This window comes from Leptonotus elevatus, chromosome 10 (assembly GCF_054856555.1).
Source record: "Leptonotus elevatus isolate MCC_2025b chromosome 10, RoL_Lele_1.0, whole genome shotgun sequence".
Classification (NCBI taxonomy): Eukaryota; Metazoa; Chordata; class Actinopteri; order Syngnathiformes; family Syngnathidae; genus Leptonotus; species Leptonotus elevatus.
In genome coordinates, this window is record NC_141248.1 from 14,729,915 (window position 1) to 14,744,887 (window position 14,973).

The window sequence follows — 14,973 nt, forward strand, 5'->3', positions numbered from 1 at the left end:
CATCCACACCAATTTGTTCAATTGCAACAACAACAAATATGGCTTAGAAACATACTTACCACCAGGGTTATTATAGTTTTGGAAGTTTTTATTTTAGTTAGTTTTTATTTCGATTTGAGTTTTTTGTATTTTTTTTTATTGAGTTAGTTTTAGTTTTCAGGGTGGTTCTGTTAGTTTTTATAAATTTTAGTTACTTAATAAATGCTTAGTTTTAGTTAGTTTCAGTATTAGTTTAAAGTTTTTTTTAAAAGTGTATTACTTGTGCGCAATATTTAAAAAACACCATGAGAACAACGTCATCGGAAGGCGCTTTTCTATTGGCTGCTGCTAGATGACATCACTTTCAAACGTCTTTATTCCGGTTCATATCAAAATAAATCATCCCCAAAGGCTCATGCATTTAATTGATTACCAAAGACTAAAACGAAGGACATTTTTGCTCTAATTATACTTTGTTTTAGTTCCATAAAATGTCATTTCAGTTAGTTTTCGTTTTTTAAAAAGCATTTTCGTTTTTATTTTATTTCGTTAACGTTTTAGTTTTTTAGTTTTAGATAACTAAAATAACCTTGCTTACCACTCAGCAAAAAAATATAAAATGCTTTAACGTTGAAAACCTTAAACAATTAATATAAATTTTGATCATAGATTAAAATAAAAGGTGTATCACACCAATTGTTTTCTTCAAACGAGGCATGATAGACCATTAGGATTTACAAAAATAATAATAATCTTGCAGTGGCACGCATTAGCGCCGCCTAGTGGCGCTCTTTGATCGTATCATGTACTGTAGTTTGAGAAGTTCTCGAACTTTTTGGGTCCACGGTCCTCAAACAGGGAAGAATCCATTTACAATCCAAACGCCAATAAAACATAACTATATCTTGGGAATTATTATTTTTAATTATTAATTTATATGGCCTGCAAAAGCAAATAGTGTGTTATCTTCAATGACCCTTAAACACTAGCTAAAATGATCAGAAATTACAATCACACACTATAACCAGAATATAGATAATACATCATAGCCTATTTTTCAATGAAAAGCTCTGAGCATCATTATTTACTGTTCAAGTCGTTGCGGCGTGTCCGCATCCGTCTGCTTCCTTAATGTCATTCGCGTCAGCCGTTAAAGACGCGAATCGGTTTCTCATATTGGTTCATCGTGTTCATTTGTAGAAATGCTTTGATGGGCACAAAAGCGAGCCTTTGAAAGTGGAGGGCAGCTAATGCTGACTAATGCACGACGCTTTCATAGCGTATCATGAGCCTAATCGCATCATGCTGTGGACCCAATCGCTTCCATTGGCCTCCTAAGCACGCTGCGAAGAAATGAGCTCGAGACACGAACGTCTGACTCTTTCATTTGTTTTGTTTTTTTAAACAAGATTGACAATTACGTCTCTCTCTCTCTCTCTCTCTCCAGTTAAAGGTGGATGTTGTAATTATGATTTAAAAAATAATCTTTTTGCCATATTTGTTAAGTGTCATTTGCCAGTATGACCTGAAGTAAGAACAAATCAGTATTCAGTCACGCGTAAAGTCTCGACTGATTTGTTTGTTCTTGGACAAGGTTGTCTCTTGCAAATCAAATTACAGCCACAAGATGGAGACAGAGAGCGCGGTTTTAAATTGATTTATCTATTATTATTTTTTAAATAGCTCATTTTACCGACAGATCAAAATAGCAGTATTAACAGTAAGGCAAAAAGTGCTGCTATTTAACGAAAAATATGGTTTTGAATGTTGATGTATTTATTTATTTTTAAAAATCCAAATGCATTTCTTGCTAGCAATGCATGTTATCTCACTTTGGTTTTACATTTCTACTATTGGTTGTTTCAATACAGATGGATTTTATGAAATGTTGTCACATTTCATTATTTAAAAAACAAACATGTTTTTCAACTCATCTTTTGGCCATTCTTTTGAATGAGGCATGGTCTCCTTTTCAATAAGACACAGAAAATGCAAACGCAAATAAGAACCACAGAATGCAGTGGCAGAGTCACAGAAACACCATCTGCAAGTTATTTTAATGGTGTTGCAATAAAAACACATTTACATTTAAAGTCCACAGTTGGTCAACATGGCAAATAGTAGCTTCAAACAGAGACATCTCTACAATCATGTCATGTTTACATATTTACTTTCATTTACAGGCCACACTGTACAGTAAAAACAAAATACACCGCCAATATTCATGGATTTGAATTATCTTACAAAACGCGCCACAGCGACTCTAAGAAAAACAAAGCTGTTAATTCGTGGACGGAAATGGGTCCCCCCCCGTGGATTAAAAACAAAAAGAGAGCTTCAAGTCCATAAAAATGTGCTCTTGTGGATTTCCAAAATAACAAAAATAGTATCAAAAGTTCTTTTTTTTCATTTTTAGGTGTACGTACACATGCAGATGCGTGCCCTTGTTGATAAGAACCATCGTGGAGTGGAATCCACTCACACGGGCCGGAAATACAGTAAAGAGCATCACTTGATTGTTGGTGCTGCTTAGAACACACACAAGTTGAAAGTTCCCTGAATGTTTGCACGCCTACGCACACAAAGGCATGACAACTTTATTGTTCCATAGATGTCCACTATAAAAAAATGTACAAAATAAAAAAAATAATAAAAAAAAGTCAGGGCAGCAAATGAAACAAAAAGTGCATTTAAAAAAAAAAAATTCAAGTATGTAAACAAAACTACTTAAAGGGAGAGGACATGTGTTCCGTCAGTGTGCTCGAGCCTGAGCTTTGGCACGCACTCACACATATAAAATGATGAAGAATTAGAGCGCGCTAACTCCATTTTTAAAATCATGTTACAGTTAAGTGCAGAAATAAATAGAGAAGATGGATATCTTCCAGATCAATACTGGTCTAAAAAGAGGCTGAGTTCAAAATCCAATTTTGACACAAGTTTCCCACAACTTGGTCAACTCCCATTTCCAAAATGGCCGCGCCCATGAACCCAGATTTGCGCCTCACGAAAGAAAGTGAGGATCAGACATCAGGAGACTCGGAAAGCGAGCAAGCTTGGCGGCCGGTGCATCTGCATGTTAGTGGATGTGATTGATTATCTTTCAGGAAATATTGATCAGATTAGAATAACAAAAATCTTGCACAATTTCTGTAAAATCAAGTACAGCCTTGAGATACAAGTTTAATTTGTTTTGTCATCATGCCTAAAACTCTCAAGTCATCTTTCACATGGAAATTAATCTATATATTCTTTCCCATTAATGGCGTTAGCATTAAGCTAGCGGACGATAGGCTAAGCGATGTCATTGTTTTATGTAAACAGTGTGTAATTCTCCTAGTTTAGTGTTTACTTTTGGCTCTTTTTTTTTTTTTTAAGAATTGTTCACTATTTGCCAAACTGTTGTTGACTTAACTGCCACCATACTTGTATGTCAAGTTTGCACTTGCAAGTCAAAGCAAGGTCACTTGTATCTCAAAGCACCACAAAAAATTGCCAAATAAATCACTCACATAAACCCGCTAGATGTTATTGTAGCCATTGAACTTTGCAAAATGATAAAAATGGAGTTAGCCCACTCTAGTCTTCAGTACTGTACAACACACACACGCACACACATTCCATCCTTCAGAATCCCATAAAAAAAAAAAGTATTTTCAAAAGGGAAATCCCAGCGATGAGGAAGGAGGCTCTATGACCCGCAAAGACGCACCCCTCGGTCGGCGCGCTCACATGGCCGTGTTGCAGTGGCTGCTGGGAGAAAAACAAAAATGGTGGAGGAAGAGCAGCAACACAAAAAAAAAAAAAAGAAAAAAAAAAAAAAGAAACGATGAAACGATGAAACACGTACACAAAACGGGCGGTTGGTAAGTGAAATGAAGAAGCAATCGGAAGATCCTGACCCATTTGAATGAGGATCAGCGCTTCAGGGGATAAAATTAAAGAATAAAAATCTTGATGTGGTATTTTTGGAAAGGCAGGGGAGACAGAGAAAGAGAGATGAGAGACATATTGTAGAACAGTCAGACACTCGAGCTGTAATGAATGTGTCCAAATGTGTCATATGAGGCAGAAGACAACAGACAGAGACAAACATTTAACCGCGCCACCAGCGGATGCTTCTGATGCTCACTCCGATCCTGACGAGTCACCGTCCACCGTTCCCGCCTTGATGCTGACGGCGATGCCGTTCAACCGCTCAGACTTCGCCGGCCTCTCGTCGCAGGACGAGCCGTGAGGCGACGCCGAGCCCGTGGCGCCGTCGTCGCACAGTTCGTTGCGGATGCGGTTGAATCCGTTCCGCTCGATGATCGGGGAGAGCTGCTTCTTCTTTAAGATGCCTGTGTGTGCAAAATAAGCACCGGGCGTATTTCAAAATCACTCACAAAACATTTTTTTTCAAAGCAGCAACCTTTGTTGTCAAAAGACCCAAATAAATAAAATAAAATCTGTCTGAAGATTGTGACGAAGGGAATAGTGTTAGTAATGTGCTGCGGGCCCAAGAGCGAATTAGAGATGCACAAAAATAGGAGAGCAACATCCAATACGGAGACATTCATTTTCTTCTACATTTCCTCTTCCTTTTTGGACATTTTATGGCTTCGTAAATTATTATATTTTTTCTTAGATTTTAGACTTTTTTGTCTTTCAAATTTCTGACATTTTTGTCTTTCAAATTTCTGACATTTTTGGCAATATTATGGATATATTATGGACATTTTTTGCATTTCTTCTTCTTTTTTTGGACATTTTGTTGCTTTTTTTGTTTAAAAAAAAATTCTGCCTTTTTACTATAAATTTTCTGACATTTTTGTGGGCATTTTATGGTAATTTTCCGCTACTCTTCTTCATTTTTTGGGGACATTTTATGGCTTTGTAATTTTTTTCAGACTTTGTTTTTCATACATTTTAGACTTTTCTGCCTTTCTGTCAAATTTCTGACATTTTTGGCAATATTGTGGTCATTTTCTGCATGTCTTCTTCCTTTTTGGACATTTTATGGCTTTTTTTGTGTTTGTTTTTAAAGTTTTCAGCTTTTTTTACTATCAATTTTCTGACATTTTTGGCAATTTAGCATTTGATAGTAATTTTCTGCCTCTTCCTTTTTGGGGCATTTTATGGCTTTAAAAATACAAAAAAATTCTGCCTTTTTTGCTATCATTTTTTGGTGACATTTTTGGCCATATATCTGGACATTTTATGGCAATTTTCGGGAATTTTTCTTTTGTTTTTGGACATTTTATGGTTACTTTTTGAAACGTTTTCTTTTCTGCCTTTTGAAAAATCAACTTTCTGACAATTTTTGGCAATTTCAAAGACATTTTATGGTAATTTCCTGCTTTTCCTATTCCTTTTTGGGCATTTCTATGTATTTTGAGAAAACGTCTTTATCTACCTTTCGTCTCTCTTTTGCAAGAACTTAAAAATGTGGTCATTTTTTTGAACATTTAATTATTCTTTTAAAAAAAAATCTAAATCACTAATTAATTTAAAGAACATTGTATCTAAAAAAAATATATATATATATGTTAAAAAAAAATAATATATATATATATATATATATATATATATATATATATATATATATATATATATATATATATATTTCCACAATTTGTTTTAAGAGAGCCACAGGGAGCCACAGGAGAGGGACTAAAGAGCCACATGTGGCCCCAGAGCCGCTCGTTGCTGTTCTAGACAAATAATAAACAGCAAGTAAGTCGGACTGAATTAGATCACTCATCACAAAGCAACAAAAATGACAGCAACATTGGCATTATCTGCAAATAGGTCAAACATTGATGTAGGTAAAATACATTCTGGGGGAAAAAAAGGGGTGAAGCATTGACCCTTGTGGTACACCAGATGTGAACATCATACAGGTACAATAATCTCCCGCATAATCGCGATAAAACTGTACAGGGGATTACAGTCCGCCTAAAACCGTTCCAGTCATTTACCTTTGTGGGGATGAGCGTGAAGGTTGGGCATGGAGGGCAGCAGCACCGTCACCGCCTCGTGCATGCGCTCATCCGATGACTCGGGATTCATCTTGAGCCTGTCAGCATTTGTGGACTCGCCATCACTCACTGCTGCAGGCCAGTACAATCTACTGTCTGCACACAAATGTCAAAATATTGTATTCGGGTGTTCTTAATGTTTCGGCCAGTTGATGATGCAAAAAAGCTGTACCGTGTGCTTGAGGCCTTTTGGCGCCATTGGACGCCAAATTTTCCCAGCATTCCTCATGAGGCAGAGGACCTTCTTCGTCCTCGCTGTCAGAGGAGTGCGTGGAGGCGTAGGAGCCGCTCTGGTCGTCCTCCAGGGACAGGTCGCTGTCCGAGTCGCTGTCACGGTCTGAAAAGAGATTTAGGGAAAAAATAATAATAATAATAAATACATATTTTTGAATTAATTAAAAATGTATTATTATTATTTAAAATGTATTTAAAAAAACCCAATTCTAATACAAAAAAAGAGAAAATAAATGCAGGGGGGGGGGGGGGGAGATGTTTTGTTTACCGTCATCTGCACGCTCGTTTGTTTCATGGAAAAGCGATGTGTGGTCGTTGAGGGCGATGTGCGCTTGACTGGTGCTCAGGCCGTCATCCCTAAAAAAGACATAAGATCTGTAAAAGTGCTTCGCATCCAGCAAACGCCACACCTGCATGCCTGCTTTTGGGCCCTTACCTGAGGACGAAAGGCACGTAGCTGTGCTGACTCTTAGCGCTTTGCATGGTTCCGTTCAAAGATACGCTGGACTCCCCGAAGGGAAGATGGTACAACTTATCATTTGTGTAGCTGCTGTTGCATTTGTAGCCCTGGAAGAGCAGAGATGATAGCTTTTAGCGCTCGGTGGACCTGTTGCGCAATTTGTTGTCAATCGTCTCTTTTAGGTTCTGGCTTATTCAAGTGAAGTTAAGATAGTAGGACTGTTAGAAATACTTCTGATAAATCATTACGTCACATTTGGTGTGCCTCAAGGGTCCGTGCTTGACCCTCAACTTTTCTTACCAACACAATGATACTTAGGATTGGTTTTGAGAAGTCTGTCTGTCTATCTATCTATCTATCTCCTGACACAGGATTTAGTGTTAATGGACTCACTAATGATTTGGATTTGATCATGTGATCGGGATGTTTGTGTCCACAGCAGTACTTCACGGCGTTCCTTGCTTCTTTATTGAACACGATGCGAAAGAAGAAGATGAAGGGACCCTAGATGATGGCAAAGGAAATGTTTAAGGCCATAACACTACCACCACGACTAATAATAATAATAAACAGTAACATTATAATCAGTGGGCGCACCTGCACACAGTTAAAGCCGGCAAACAAATAATGGAAGATGATCATGTCACTGTTGACAGAGAGCAAAGCCAGGAAGCACGTGACTGAGACCAGGAACAGGACGCCACCTGCGGTCTTCAGGCCCGACCTGCGCGAGACAAAATCCATCAGAATCAGCAGTGACTCTTGTGTGCAGTCGTCAGTACACATGGTCTGAAACTCACACACGGGGCTTCTTCTCCAAGCTTTGGCGTCTCAGCGAGCAAGAGGCTCTGGACGACAGGATGTATAGGAAGACGTTCATCTGCGCACACAAACGGCAAACTGCATCGCTGCCTCTTGTTCCGGACAGGAGAATAGAAGAATCTACCATGACTCACCGACACCGCCATGGCGATGGGTCCGGCAAAGCTCCAGATGAGGGTGTCGTACATGGACAGCCAGCAGAAGTCTGGATTGCCGTAACCTTCGGGGTCCAATCCCACTGCCAAACCTACCCGGTGAGTGGGTTAGGAAAACAACTCAGCATTTTTTGGTGTGCATAATAATAATAATAATAATAATAATAATAATAATAATAAATAAATAATTACAACACTAAAAATGACACTAATAATAATAACACTAATATTAATAAATAATAATAATTATAAAAACAACACTAAAAAAAAAAAAAAAAATATTTTTCTGATAATATTACAATTTGGACCTGTGATGAAGGCAGGCACTCCCCAGCCAATCAGATAGTAGAACCTCATGGGCCCATAGTTGATGTCTCGAACTTCACTGATCATTCGGTACACATGCAGACCCTCCAGGAAAAGCCACGAGAACGTGCACAGGTAGAAGAAGTGCAGCAGGATGGCGATGACCGTGCACAAGAACTGCATCAGAAGAAATCGATTTTTAAAATCCATCTGAAGATTTTACAGACGAAGGATAAAAAAAAATAAAAATAAATAACTCAGGGTGCTCACTGGGTTGTCAGCCTGGTTGATCCCCAGGATGAAGACCAGCTGGGAGAGGAAGAGGGCGGTGGCGCCGTTGTTGACGATGCTGGTCTTGTTGCACTGCATGGCTCTCAGGCACAGGAGGAAGACGGCGGTGAGGAAGAGGAAGCCCAGGGTGACGCCAACGCTGCTCCACGATAGGATTTTGAAAGGCAGGATCTCACCGTTCTGTTGAAAACAAAAGTAATTTTTAGCCTTGGTCAGCTTTTCAACTGTTGCAAGTAGATTTTTAGCAAAATAGTTTAATGTATGACTGTAGGCTGTTGCACTTTCTCTAACTAGGCTCCCCCCCCCCCAAAAAAACAACAACTGAAAGACGATGACTTTTGGAGGTAAAAGTGAAACAAGATGACAGGATGCCTCATTATAATTATATTCTCTGTGTTACAAGTATTTGTTAATTATGGTAATTTATTTGCTTGTAGATGGTAAAATTATATAACAGGGAACCAATTTAAGTAGGGATGGGCTAGTATCAATACCAGATATCGGCATTGGGCCGATTGCTAGCCTTATTTCAAGGTATCTGTACCAGGATCAGCTGCCCTCTTGTGGCCGTTTTACAATCAGGAACTAAAAATTAGAATTAATTTCATGCAATTTTCAGGAAAATTGCAATATTGGAATATATATAGTCTTTTCTTTAAAATTATCTGCGATTATTAAAGTTTTTGTATCAAAAGTCGTAGTGTATCGGTACTTGGTATCAGTGACTACTCAAGAGTTGAATACTCTACTGGTATCGATCTGAAAAAAAAAATGGTATAGTATATCGAACATCCCTAGATTTGATTCTAGGCTAATAGAGTTTTTAATTTGATGTCCCATATCCTGTTAACGGGTCCTACTCAAAGACCATTCAAACAATAACTACTCTCATGAATATATAGCCCAGGAATTTGCATATTTAACACAAGTCTTCGAATCTAAAGGCAGACAAGATAAGTATGTTTATAAGATCATTATTAATATAATAGGAAATGTAAAAATTCTACAAAATATGAGTTCCATGAGTCGTAAAAAATTTCCACCACTTTCACACATAAAAGTTAGTTGTTTTGCGTGACCTTTTTATGGAAAAGATCCCTTGACAGATGGTAAATTTTGGAAGTAGCTAATTATGTTGCAATGTAATTCACAGTTATGTCAAGCTAGCAGCAAGTGGTCATAAAAACATGTGACATGACTGTAAAAATAGTATGCGGAGTTCTGTAATTCCATGTTGCTACTTCTACTAGATGGCTTTTAAAAAATAAAAAATAAAAATAATAATTGCTGTACTTTATTGACTGTGTTTTGTTTATGAAGTCAAAAAGTGCAGTGGCAAGTTGAACTGAACTCTACAGCTAACAGAAAGCTAATGTAGCTCACTTCATTAGCTCATGTCTTACCTCTCTCCTGGAGATGTCCATGAGCACCGCGAAGCTTGTCATGTGATAACACTGACAGCTTATGTGAGTGCTGTTTCGAAAGACCACCTCACATCCCTTCGCCGACCAGCCGCCCGTTCCAGCTCTGGAATAAAACGCCACCATCGAACATGACAACCAAACAACAACACGCCCTCGTTTTCGTTTTATTTCATTATGTGTGTGCACTCAACAGTATCGTGTGGTTCCAGAAGACGCAGATGGGTTTGGAGCGCTCCTCGGTGGTGACCAGGCGGAACTGCACGGTGATGGGTTTGTCCAGCGGGTGTTGCAGCAGCTCGTCGTTGTCGTGCACGGTGATGCTTACCACGGGGGTGTTGATTACGGGACGCTTTGGCAGACTGGAAAAAAATACACACTCACATTCACACCAACAGATTTTATTTCTTTATGTGGGCGCACATGCAAATTATTCTTACCGGAGACTTCTCTTATCAGGGTCGTAGCTCTCAGGTAGCAGAGACGCCAGACTGTGGAAGATGATCACGCTGGCGACGGCGTCCGGTTGGTTGTCGTCAGGATGGCGTCGCTTCCTGGTGGCGGAGCGGTTCCTCAGCGACGATTCCGGGAAAGCGTCCAGGTTTCTGTGGCCCTTGGTGTCCACGGGCAGCTGGAAGACCGAGTCGGGGAGGGTGACGGTGGTCTCCAGATCGGCAGGGCGGGGGCCCCTAAGGGACTGGTACCGGGGGAGTTTGGCCCCGGCAAAATTCATCTTTTTCAGACGGTCCACTGAGATGACTGCACAGGATAAATTAAAAAGGTGCATCATTACTATTACCATTATTTACAATTCAAATGACTTAGAAATATTTGTATTAATTAAAAAAAATCATTTTCATGTTTCTATTAATAGGCATGGGAAATTGATAAGATTTTTAAGATTTTGATTCCGTTTACGATTCTGCTTAACGATTCGATTCTTTATTGATTCCCTTATCAATTTTTTTTAAAGGTGAATAAACATAGATTAGCAGCATCCACTTTTTTACGTCTTAGTTGTATTTGTAAACAAGAGACATGTTCAAAATAAATGTGGCCTTACGAACGCAACAGTGAGGTTTTAAGTGGTCCACATTCAAGCACTCTTCAATGGGGTCCCCAGACAAAAAAAGAAAAACGATTTGAAAATAAACATAACTACATTTTTTAAAAATCATCTTCTGTAAAAATTTACAAAAAACAACCTAGATTGTTTTGTGAAAATAATGTCCAACTGCAGTAATATTTCAACACTCATGAACTGAGCACTCAAAAACTCCTCCTTGCCTCGGTCAAAACGGACGCAGCCAGTAGACTGGTGTGTGACTCCCGTGAGTTGCCTATGAGCAAAGTCAGAATGTTTGGAAGTAGCGAGTGTTGCTTTTAAGTCATGGTTCGTTCTGTACGTCTTTGCAACCTTGAATGAACCCTGATAAAAAAAAAAAACACTCGCTGGCCGCTGAGTTTACCTTCGCAAGCCTGTGTGCAACACCGGCACCGTTTAGTGAGAAACAGGCTTTAACATCAACAGTTACTAACGGCACGTTTCACATAAAGGCAAACTGGCGCTAATATAGTTACTACCAGTACCTGGAGTGTTGATATGAGAGACCGCTTGCTCGCTTTTCTCAACATGAACCGGTTTTTCGATTCCCATCCCTAATTAACAATGACCCTGCAAAGAATGAGTGGTAGTGGCCAATAGAGGGCGCTAGGGCTCAAGCTAGCACCCAAACAACAACAATAGCAAAGTCTTTTTGGCTTAACTAACAGCTAGATGCTAGTTTGTTGCAATGTGTGAAATACGGGATTTGATAAGAAATCATTTACATTCAACTGAATTGATGGAATGTACAGAGTAGAGTTATACAATTAATTAAATTCAAATCGTTCAGCCCTATTATAGAGTCTCACCGATATGTGGTGTGACGATGGTAAAGGGACTGAGGTACGTCTTCCTCATGTTCTGCGCCAGAGTGTTGGCGTATTCCTCGAAGCGGCGAAGCAGTGCCGCCGTGCCGCCCTCCGTGTGCTGGATCAGCTCCCAGTGTGGACGTGTGTCTGGAGACAGGATGGCACTGCCCACGCGGACCAGGTTCTGCGGATGAGAGCCAAAGGAGATCAGGCACCCTCACTGGTCACATCATCCAGCTCATTCCAAAGGTTTTATCGATTTTTAAAAAAATTATCATCATTTTCTTTATTCTTTAAAAAAATATTATTATTCATTTCCCCCCCCCAAAAAAAGGTTTAGTTGAAAAGGATGAAGTGGCTGGTGGTAGTAGCGGGTTTTTTGTTAAGTTACCTCGGTAAAGTGGACATCCTGCGTGGCTGTGAGGTTGAATCCCTGCTGCTTGCTCTCATGCTGCAGCAGCCTCTGAGTGAGTCCGTAGGCCACTTTCACGTCGCTGCCGTAGTACTTCTCTGTGTGCAAAGTGGCGTTGGCCAACATGGCCGCTGTCTGTTGGACGTGGCCCGAGTCCAGCAGTGATGCATTATGGGAAAACCTTTCAGACTGGAAGAAGACATTCGGAAAGTGTTTGACCACATATGAACAAGATTATATGAGATAATGCGCAGATTTACCTATTGAGTGATTTTCAATAGTATAAAAATATAAAAACGTTTTTTTTAATGTATTTATTTATTTAAAAAAATAATTTGTGTGGCACCAAAAGGTTATTGGCTGTCTTCGATGCTTATTCAAGAATATTTTGGGTTAAAAAATATATTTTTATTTTCCCTATGCAATTGAAAGGGTGCCAATTTTTCTTGGATTTTCACTTCATGCGGGCTGGTGAATTTGTCCCTAAGTTAAAAAAAAATGAGGGACTTAATTTTTTAAATGTAATCGAATTTGTATAAAAATGACCATTTAAGGAAGGCAAAAAAATAATAATTCAAATATTTTTTAACATTTTGTTTTTTCCCATTATCCCCCCCCCCCCCCCCCCCGAGGTATTTATCCCAATTTTTCATGGAAAATATATTTTGAATATTTATCAGCGATTTTTAAAAAATTTTGGGGGGTTTGTAATTTTTTTTTTATAAATAATTTTTTTAAAATTTTATTTACATATTTTTTCAATTACTCAAGGGACCAGAGTGTGCCCGAGGGCCGCCAATCCCTGCTGTATAGTTAAGTCGTTTACTGAGCTAAAGTGCAGAATGATAATAATCTCACAAGTAGAAAAAGATGTCTAATACTCTGGGTATCATAATCTAAAGAATCTAATAAAAGAAGAATCCCTTTGAAAAGGGTAATATGTGACACGGATGGATGGATGATGCATGGCCCGTAATATTGTGTTTCCTGCAGTTCAAAATGGCAACTATTTGAACCTTTATTGCTTGAAGGAATAAAGAGAGAGAGAAGCTACGCACCAGCGTTCTCAGTTGGCTGAAGGTGACCGACGTGCAGTTGAAGAGATTAGGAGGCAACCAGCCCTTGTGCTCGTCACAGTGGCGAATGGCCGTGCCTGGGAAGGAAAAGGAGGAGGCGTGAGATGTTATTACACGAGGTGGGAAATAGACTGCAGCTTAAAAAAGGCTCCAGGCGACCTCCATGCATAGCCATTATTTTATGCTAATCGGAACGTCAGCTGAAAAGACGTCCTACCCAGGGTCCCCTTGGGGCAGGGAACTGCTGCAGGGAGTCCAAACTTGGTCCTGGGCCACCAGATTCCAGCCTGGATGGCCTGAGGGCAGCTGTCATAGATGACTGGCACGAATGGAGTAGAGCGAGGGGGAAAATGGAAAAATATTTAGCGCGCAGAACATCGGAAATGGAGATGAACCTAAATATGACAGGCTGTTACCTTCGCAGCCGTTAGGAGACACCTCGGCAAAGGGGTTGTCGCAGCGATCGCACTGGCGTCCGATCACGCCTGCTTTACACTGGCACTGACCGCTCTCGCGCTCGCATGTTCTGGAAAAAGAGCCCACCGGGTAGCAGTCACACAGCAGGCATGTGTCGCTGCCTTCGGGACGGTAGTGATTGTCCTGCAAAGGGCACAAATTCTGATTACAACTGTTGTTTATATTAACATCATAATTTTTGAAACACCCTCTATTTGAAAAAATTTGCTTAACCTTCCCCAACCAATGACACTCTCACCTTACAGCGACACTCTCCACTGGTCTTGTTACAGTCTGAATCAAACCCGTGCTCAGTAAGACAGTTACATGGGCCGCAGGTTTTGTGACCCCACCAACCTCGTGGACAGGGCAGGTCAGTCCTGCATGGAAACAAGCACAGTCACATACTTTACAAATCCCAGCATATGCACAACCGAATGTTAATGTGGCGTTAATGTACTTTTTCTCGCAGTAATGGCCAAAGTAGTTGTGTGGACAGTCACATGTGTAACCGCGAGAGGAGCTGGTCTTCCTGGTGCACGCGGACTCGTGCTCGCACAAGTTGAGCGTGCACGCGTCTGTGCAGTTGGTGCCGTAGTAACCTGCAAACAAGAAAATGACACAAACATAGAGCGGAACATGTGACAAATAAGTCATTTCAAAAATATTTTGGGAAGTGATGCTGACCAGCGCGACATGTGCACGAGTAGCTGTCCCAGTCATCGCTGCAGTAGCTGTTGGAGGGACAGGGGCTGGAGCCGCAGGGGTCGGGCACGTTGCAGCCCGGCTCCACGTTCACCTTCCTGGCCTGACTCAGACTCAGTGCGCCACCAACCCGCAGACCCTGCAAAGAGATTGGTCATGAATGAATTGGTGATGTTTTAATGTTTTATACAGGAGTGTGTGCCAATGCATTAGTGCTGTCACTATCAAATCTCTTTAAAATTGATTACCCTATTGCTTATTCAATTGAATAATGCCCCCCCCCCCCTTTATTTTTTATGAATCCATTTAGGTTGGACGTAAATTAAATTCAGTGGATATAAGTACTCATCATTTATTAGATTCTATACATATGCATTATTAAACACCAATAAAAATAGCCTATGCTGAACGGTTAGCAATCATGAATAGCATTAGCGCACTAGCGATTACCACTTCAGGTAATCAAAACATTACTATTTAGTTCACACATACATCAATATATCCACATTAGACATGTAATAGGGTCTTAAAAGTCATTTACAGACTATGCTTCGACACTATTCCACGAGTAAACAAGGATGCTTCAAATTACTTAGAGCTAGCTGTTAGCTAGATGAGGTCAATAACTTCCTGTTCTTGTCTTCTTCTGGGCACGTTTAGTGCATGACTGCCCTCTACTGGTTAAGTACACCTAAAACCGAGTGGCAGGTTATATTTTGGAA

General features: G+C 39.9%; 1 protein-coding gene across 4 annotated transcripts in view; it reads right to left on the reverse strand.

Annotated features, from left to right (window-relative positions):
• Nucleotides 1–2,003: 2,003 nt before the first annotated feature.
• celsr2 (cadherin, EGF LAG seven-pass G-type receptor 2) overlaps nt 2,004–14,973 on the reverse strand; it is a 63,004-nt gene continuing 50,034 nt past the window's right edge. Inside the window, exons 12-35 of one of the 4 annotated variants that reach the window (XR_015096307.1) lie at nt 14,234–14,390; nt 14,007–14,148; nt 13,806–13,926; nt 13,507–13,690; nt 13,308–13,409; nt 13,073–13,167; nt 11,994–12,203; nt 11,603–11,786; nt 10,129–10,447; nt 9,883–10,050; nt 9,671–9,794; nt 8,247–8,447; nt 7,979–8,153; nt 7,650–7,762; nt 7,494–7,573; nt 7,291–7,417; nt 7,087–7,197; nt 6,670–6,800; nt 6,502–6,590; nt 6,172–6,336; nt 5,940–6,095; nt 4,112–4,319; nt 3,830–3,932; nt 2,004–3,729 (exon numbers count right to left, since the gene is read on the reverse strand). Coding sequence is in view for 3 of the 4 variants with exons in the window: in XM_086087353.1 (XP_085943479.1) it covers nt 3,905–3,932; nt 4,112–4,319; nt 5,940–6,095; nt 6,172–6,336; nt 6,502–6,590; nt 6,670–6,800; nt 7,087–7,197; nt 7,291–7,417; nt 7,494–7,573; nt 7,650–7,762; nt 7,979–8,153; nt 8,247–8,447; nt 9,671–9,794; nt 9,883–10,050; nt 10,129–10,447; nt 11,603–11,786; nt 11,994–12,203; nt 13,073–13,167; nt 13,308–13,409; nt 13,507–13,690; nt 13,806–13,926; nt 14,007–14,148; nt 14,234–14,390 (3,390 nt within the window). In the remaining variant the exon portion in view is untranslated. Of the gene's footprint in view, nt 3,933–4,111; nt 4,320–5,939; nt 6,096–6,171; nt 6,337–6,501; nt 6,591–6,669; nt 6,801–7,086; nt 7,198–7,290; nt 7,418–7,493; nt 7,574–7,649; nt 7,763–7,978; nt 8,154–8,246; nt 8,448–9,670; nt 9,795–9,882; nt 10,051–10,128; nt 10,448–11,602; nt 11,787–11,993; nt 12,204–13,072; nt 13,168–13,307; nt 13,410–13,506; nt 13,691–13,805; nt 13,927–14,006; nt 14,149–14,233; nt 14,391–14,973 lie in introns of all 4 variants that reach the window. The other 3 variants (XM_086087355.1, XM_086087354.1, XM_086087353.1) reach the window with 3 other exon arrangements.